The sequence below is a fragment of the Choloepus didactylus genome, chromosome 18 (genome assembly GCF_015220235.1).
Source record: "Choloepus didactylus isolate mChoDid1 chromosome 18, mChoDid1.pri, whole genome shotgun sequence".
NCBI lineage: Eukaryota > Metazoa > Chordata > Mammalia > Pilosa > Megalonychidae > Choloepus > Choloepus didactylus.
Window position 1 is genome coordinate 71,444,414 of NC_051324.1, and position 7,723 is coordinate 71,452,136.

The following is a 7,723-nucleotide window of genomic DNA, read 5'->3' on the forward strand; positions in this document are numbered from 1 at the left end:
CCCACCGACGGGTCCCACTGCTCTGGTTCGTTTGTAAGCAGGGTCTCCCGGCCTGGGCTCGACTGGCGTTTGGGGCTGGATCCTTCTGTGTCGTGGGGCTGCCCCGGGCATTGCAGGGTGTTCAGCATCCCTCACCTCCACCACTGGACACCAGCAGCACAGCTGTGACAACCAAAAATGTCTACAGATACAGCCGAATACTGCCTGCCCCCAAATATGTCCTAGGCCCTGGAACCTGGGACTGTTACCTTATATAACAAAAGGTCTATATCTTTTGCAGATGCAATTAAGTTAAGATCTTGAGACAGGGGTATCGGCCCAAGGACGAGAGTCCTTCTCAGAGGGAAGTAGGAAGGTCCGGGTGAGAGGAGAAGGCTACATTGTGGTGGAAGCAGGGATTAGAGTGATGCACTTGGAAGGTGGCAGAAGGGACCATGAGCCAAGGAAGGTGGGTGGCCTCTAGAAGCTGGAAAAAGGCCAGAAAACAGATTCTCCCTGGACCCTCCAGAAGGAGACAGCCCTGCTGAGGCCTCGACTGCAGCCCAGTGAGACTCACTGCAGGTTTCTGACCTTTAGAACTGACAGAGAATAAAGTTGTATTGTTTTAAGCCATTGAGTTTGTGGTAATTTGTTGCAGCAGTGGGATGGTTAAGTTCACGTGTCAACTTGGCCAGGTGATGGTGCCCAGTTGTTTGGTCAAGCAAGCACTGGCCTGATTGTTACTGCGAGGACATTTTGTGGACTGAAATCACCTGTCAGTTGATTGCTTTGAAGGCCGATTGCATCTACAGTTAACAGAGGAGCTTGCCTTCAGCAATGAGAGAAGTCTCATGCAATCAGTTGAAGGCTTTAAAAGGAAAAGTGATGATTTTAGCAGTCAGAAGGGAGAATTTCCATCTGTACTTCAGCCAGCCAGATTCTCCTGGAATTGCAGAACACATTAGTGCAATCGTCAAAAACCTTCACTGGAGTTCCCAGCTTGCAGCCTTCCCTGCGGAATTTGAACTCATCCAGAGTTGCATGAGACAATTCTTCTTAAAAATATTATAATATTTACAGATATCTCCTGTTGATTTTGTTTCCCTAGAAAACCCCAGACTAATACAAGCAGCCACAGGAAACTAATATATTAAGGAAACACAGAAAGAAAACGAAAGAGGGTTGGGGCCTGGGCAGATTTATTGCATGGCAACAGGCAAGATGCTTGGAGTTTGGGGACAGGCATCCAGCAGGCCTCTGGAAGGACCCAGAATAGAGAACCGAAAGCTGCCGGAACCGCTGGTCCTTCTCGCCCGCCTGCCCAGTCCTGCCTCTTGGCTTCATTTCTCTTTCACTTTGCAGCCTGTTTGGCTTCTGCTGCTCCCTCCCTGGGGTCGGCTGTGGCCAGAGCTCACAGTAGGGCGTGTTTGGAGACCCGTGTGCTTTCCCTGGGACAGGGAATCCAATGGGCTCAGCTGGGGTCAGGGGTCAGGCGTTCACCCCTGGTCCTATCGGGCACAGCCAGGGAGGCAGGAGCCGAGAGAATAAACCTGGCCGCTGGACACTGCTCCCCAGTCACGAGGACAGTCAGGGAAAGGGTAGACCCCCTGGAGGTTAGTGCCCTGCAGCTCAACTGGCTAGTCACACTCACAAGGAGCAGTTAAATCAAGACCAAACGGAGGGATCCTCTGGACGCGCTCCACATCTGGACACGTCAGTTTATTCTGTTACCTGCCTTTGCAGTTTGCAGCGCACTGTAAACAACATAACGTTTCCCATTTTAGCCACTTTCAAGCATACAATCCATTTACCATGTTGTGCCGCCATCACCACCATCCATTACCAAAACTTCCCCATCATTGAGCATCTGGATCTTTCTCCAGTTCACAGCCCAAATCCAATCAGAGTGTGGCCGGGAAGAAACAGATCCTGGCCCCTCAGGTGTGGCGGGGGGCTCCACCTGGGCAGCCCTGAGCACCCCCTTCTCACCTTGTACCCACCTCAATGCAGCCACTGAGAGAACCAATTCCATTTTGGGGGAAAATGGTGGGTTTGGGGGTTCAGGTTGGGGAGAGTAGTTTGCATGGAACCTCCCCTCCAGTGAGCCCTGTTGGACCTGGGGGTCCCTTCCCCCTCCCTCTTCCCCATGTCACCGTCTCCTCTCTCTCCACTCAGCAAAGCCCATGGCCGCGGGTCAGCCAAGCAATGACCGACCATCTGTGCTTCCCAAACAGACTGGGGTGGGGGTGGGGGGTCTGAGCTCATTCCATTCCATCTGTTAGAAAAGGCACGGGATCATCAGGGGGCAAAGCCAGGAGGGATTTTCAAGGTCATTCCATGCAAACAAATGAAAGGCAACTTCCATCCGGCCAAAAGCTCGCCTGCCACCTGATGTCTGCGAGACAAGCTGAGGCACACAACAGTGTGAAAGCCTGCACTCTGCAGTCTACATCCTCCATCAGGCCAGGTCATCAGCCATCAGAGAACCAAGCCCCACGAGGTCGGCACTCCCTCCGGAGACACCATCCCCGGCTTGGGACCGAACACTGCGCCTTCAGCACCGACAAAGCGCCAGCCGCAGACCCGCTCACCCCACGGCATCTCCAAGCCGGTGCCACCGTGTGACTTTGGTCCCTGTGCCTGGTTCCAGGGATGGTCGGCTTGGGCAGGGAGTTGTGAGCCTCCTTTTGTGGCTGAGGATGATCACACAAACCACGGTGCAGCCTCCTGGAAGGATCCGTGGACCCGCCGGCCCAGCCGCAGTGGCCACCATCACCCGGAAGCTCAGGGCCTGGTGACCTCTCCAGGGAGTGATGGGTTAGCAGCCCTTTTCCCAAGGAGGATCCGCCACCTCCAGTCTTCTGGGAACACACTGGCAGTGCAGACACACGCCTCTCCCATGGTAACGCTCGGGCAGAGCCATGGTGTGCACCAGGATCTCCTGCCAGCCTTGAACCTGCCCTCAGGGGGACAGCATCCTTCCCGGTCCTCCCAGGGAGACTGGGGGTGAGCTGAGGGGCGACCGGACCTCACTGGGAGGGTGAGGGGCCTGCAGGTCGTGTGGCTTGGAGGATGCCTTGAACTCGGCCAGAGTCCTCTGCAGGCTGATGGGCAGCCTGGCCTTGCTGCAGGGGCAGTAAGTGGATTTTGGGAACCAGCCCAGCCAGGCAGGGGTCTTGGGATGAGAGGCTGTGGGCCGCAGAGCTCATTTAGTGCCAGAAGGGAGCTCCACAGAGTTCCAGGCCCTTCTGGGCTGCTCGGGGGAGCAGGGCCCCTTTCTAAGCCATTTCAGCTCAGCCCGCTCCCTCCTGGTGCTTGCAGTGGTGGGGGGAATCCTGGACCCAGGCACAGGCTGCCCAGTGCCGGCCTGGAGAGAGGAACCCCCAGGGGCTTCAAGGAATTTTGTCCTCTGACAAGTACACAATCCCCCAGACACACACGGGGAAGTGTACCCAGTCACGTCCCCTTGATAAATTGCTCTTTTTGTCATTACTAATTTATTATTTACAACGCCTTCTCACAGGCCTGCATCCTCCCATATGTTTACATTTATCATGAAAAGATTTTTTTTAAAATCCTTATTGTGAAAAATTTCAGACACAGGAAAGTATGGAGAGTGACATCATGAATTCCAAACGTATCCTTCATCTAGATTTGACAGTTGCTAATATTTTGCCATATTTTCTTCATTTTTTCTGCTAAAGTATTTTAAAGTAAATTATAATCTCCATGACATTTTCCCCTAAATATTTCAATATGCAAATCTTTAAAACAGGACATTTTCCTATTTAACTATAATACCATGATCACAGCTGACAGAATTAACAATAATACCCTAATGCCATTTACTACCCAGCGCTTACTTAAGTTCACCTAGTTCTCCCCCAAACGTCCTTTACTGCTGGCTTGTTCCAACAAAAACCGAGTAAGGGCCGTGCATCCGCTCGGCTGTCTGTCTCTTGGTCCACAGGTGATCTAGACGGGGCCTCCTCTGTGACGTTTTGGGACACTGACTCGTGGAAGGGGCTGGGGGCGTCATACCGAGTGGTCATCCTGGATTTGCCGACTGCTGCCCCTTGCTGTCTGTCCTGGGCTGAAGAGTGACCCCCAAGGACTCCTGTCAGCCTGGGGCCTTGGTGTGTGGCCTCATTTGGAAACAGGGTCTCTGCAGAGGCCATTAGTCCCGCTGGGGACCTGCTGGAGCCGGGCGGGTTCTAATTCCAGTGACGAGTGTCCTACAAGAGGGGGGAGGCCACGTGACAGCCACAGCCACGGAGAGGAGGGACGGACCCTCCCCAGGGGGTCAGAGTGACAGGTCCTGAGGACCCCTCGGTGGTGGGCTCTGGCCTCCAGGACCCGAGAGAATTCATGTCTGTTGTTCTGAACTTCCTTACAGCAGCCCGAGGAAAGAAATACACCGAATCTCACAGACTTCCTGATGAAAACAGCTCACTCGCCTTCGGTGTCAGAGCCAGAACCTGGTTTCTCTCTCCGTCTGCCCCCTCCCCACCTCATCCCCTCTGTCTGTCTGTCCTTCTCTCCGGCAGGTAAGCCCCCCGTGAGAGATCTACTCCCCCACCCCAAATAGACTTGTGGCGGCATATCCGGGCCTCGATGACCTGCCTCCCGCACCCTTGGTGGGTCTGATGTCCCCCAGGCTCAGAGGAAACCGCCCCTGGAGAGCCCTGCACCTGCAGCCCGCGAGGCCATTTTCTCAAGGGAACACAGTCCCCTCCCGCCCGTTCCATAAATGTGGTTCTCAGGGTTCCGAACTCTTGGGACCTGCTTTGGATTTGGACACTGGGGGTCTTGACATCATCAGGGCAGTGAGGTGGTGGAGGGGGCTGGGGTTGGGGACTCAGCCGGGGGTCTGGGATCAGCGTGACAAGGACCAGCGCCAGGGGCTGGAGGGGGAAGGAGCGGAGGGTCTGGGGGAAAGGAGAGAGGCGGTGTTAAAGCGTTAGGAAGGAAATGGGGGTGTCCCCTTGGCTGGCTGCCCCCGCCTAGATGCTGCTGTCTCTGCTTCTCAGGAGTGGGGGGTGACAGACGAGCATGCTCCCCATGTTTCAGATGGGGCACAGGCCCAGTGTGTCCCCAAGGTCACTCGGCACGGTGATGAGAGGTTGAGCCCCCTGCCCCCCCCAGGCCCACTGGCCAGGTCTGCTGGGAGGGGAAGCTGGGTTTGCCCGGCCTGAGGAGGGTCACCCCAGCCGCACCCAGAATGAGGTGTCCACCTCGGAGGGGCCGGGGGTGGGCACTGAGAAAACCTCGGATCAAGGCTGATGAAAAGCGACCTGCTGCCCTGGGGCTGGCGAGGACAGAGGGACAGGCCGCGATGTGGCTGTGCGTGTGGGGCGGGCTCTTCCTCATTTGCAGCCCCCCTTCCCAGCGGACCCTCCCGCTGCCCCCCGGGCCGTCCCGCCCGCCCTGCCCTGGGCGGACCCCGCAGAGCCGCCCGCCGAGGGGCCCGGCCCCGTTGGGAGAGGCGACGGCGCCACCTGCTGGCACCCGGGTGTCAGCGCGTTGGGGACCCCGAGTCCCGGAGCCCCCCTGGCTGCTGCAGCCCCTGGGCCCTGGGAAAGTTCCCTTGTGTGTGTGTGGAGGGGGGAGGTTCACGGTCCGGAAGGTTAGGCCCGACGCCGTCCGCTCCGTGCAGCGAGGCCAGGACGCTCGGTGGCATCCAGGTCCGCTCCCTGGGCCTCTCACTGGGAACTCCCTGAGCTCAGGGGTGGCCACATCCTCCCTGCCCCTCCCAGGGCTGTTTCAGGGGCCGGACGAGTAACCAGGATGGTGGCCGCGATGACGGCGGACAGGTGACAGTCACCCTCATCTGTGGAACACGAGCCCCTCGGCCAGGACACACAGGGCCCGGGAGTCCGACCCAGCCATTGGCTCCAGAACACACCAGAAAGTGATTTCTAGTCCCCTGCTGTTCTCTCTGCCCAGAACATCCTTTCCCTCCACCTAACCCGATAAACTGCTGCTCATCCCTGGGTGGTATGTAGATGCCACCGCCTCCAGGAAGCCCTCCCTGATGCCTCACATCGGGGGGCTCCTCCTGCTGGATGCCCCCCCGGGAGCCTCATTTCCCCAGAGGGGCACTCGCCACACTGGCTGCTGCCCGTTCACTTGTCCACCATCACCCCCAGACCGTGGTCTCCTGCCTTAGCCACCTGCCCTCTCTCATCAGCCAGGCCCCTAACTGCAGACGTACCGATTAGTTACACGGGGCTGAGAACCCTGATGGAGAAGCAAGGGGAGAGGATGCACCGGGAGCCCAGATCCTGTGACTTGGCTGGGGGCAGCGCTGGGGCTCCCCCACCCCACCTGGAGGAAGATGCTGAGCTGGGCTCTGAGCGTCACGGAGGCAGGACCCACTTCCGCTGTGCCTGTCAATGGGAGCCGGGGCCCTTGCCAGGCAGGCAGCCCAGGTGCAGCCCCCAAAGCTGGTCACAGCTCAGATTGGGCAGTGGCGTCTTACGGGGCACCCCCATGAGAGTGCTGTCACCAAGACTCTTTCCAGACCCATGTCCATGTCACTGTCCCATCTTTTCCTCCTCCTCCCCTCCCCTCCACTAACCAGGTGGGATTCCCCGCACCTCCGTCCTGGGCCAGTCCCCTCCTGCCCTCCCAGGTGATTGTTGCTCCCAAGTGCTGGGTGTCCCAGAGACGGGGAGGCAGGCTCAGCGCCCCCTGCTCCCACCGCTACCTCCAAGCCCTGATCCCCCAACCGCCCAGCCGATGCCCTCCCCCCAACTCAGCACCCCCCCCCCATTCATCAAGGGCTCTGGGCCCATTGGTTCCTTATCACCCAAATCCTGCCATCTTGATAACCAAAGTTAACATCTTTGTGGGTATGTTTTGTGGGTAGCTAACACCCTCGACTCGGGGTTCCTTGACCTCCTCAACTCTCTGACGCTGGCAGGCAGAATTCTAAGCTAGCCCCAAGACCTCCAGCCCCTGGGGTGCACACACTGCTGGGGAAATCACCGACACACCCAGAGACCATCGCCCAGCCCTCGCCCACCCACCCCCCTTTCTACTGTGCGTGGATGTTTCTTTCCGTTCCCAGGCCATGGCCAGTAGGAGATTTGAGATCTAAGGGAAAGGCCTGACCGTACCTTAAACCCGGAAGCCAGAAACAAGCAGCCCCAGATGCTTATCGGGGGGGACTCTCAGTGGCAGGGCCCCACCCCCGGGATGGGTTAGTACTCAACACACAAACAGCATGGGGTCCCTCCCCTTTGACATGAAGTGGGGCGCATGAAGCTGCCATCACTCACAGTGACCCGAGCAGCTGGCTTTCCCCACAGACCGGCCACCACGGCCACCTGGGATCTCTTCCCTGCTCTCCTGGACCCTCTGTGCGGGGCGAGTAACAGAGCGGTCACTTCTGACGGTTTCTGTGGCGTCTGAGCCTGGGTCCCCACGACACACCACAGAGAAACTTGCTCCGCACACACCTCCTCCCAGTTATTCAATCGAATGCCCGTAAGCTAGGTGAGCTGTGAAGGGACTTTGCACACGTGATCAAGGTTCCAAATCAGTTGACCACAAGACTGGGAGATTATTGGGTGGCCCTGATACAATCACACATGTCCTTCAAATCTGGGCCTAGAGGTCAGAGAAGTGATGACCAGAAAGTCAGAGCAGCAACACCCTCCCTCTTGGCTCACAGTGGAGGGACCTGCAGGGCGGGGAACACAGGTGTTCTCTGGGATCCAAGCTCAGTCTCAGTGGACAA

The 7,723-nt window shown here is 57.6% G+C and overlaps 1 protein-coding gene across 5 annotated transcripts in view; it reads left to right on the plus strand.

Moving 5' to 3' along the window:
• The window catches only part of SEC14L1 (SEC14 like lipid binding 1), a 74,594-nt gene extending 69,909 nt beyond the window's left edge, over positions 1-4,685 (plus strand). For 3 of the 5 annotated variants that reach the window (XM_037808167.1, XM_037808166.1, XM_037808168.1), the window contains exon 16: positions 4,376-4,684. In XM_037808167.1, the coding sequence (XP_037664095.1) occupies positions 4,376-4,418 (43 nt within the window). In that variant the 3' untranslated portion in view covers positions 4,419-4,684. Of the gene's footprint in view, positions 1-4,375 lie in introns of all 5 variants that reach the window. The other 2 variants (XM_037808163.1, XM_037808164.1) reach the window with 1 other exon arrangement.
• The last annotated feature ends 3,038 nt before the right edge of the window (positions 4,686-7,723 follow it).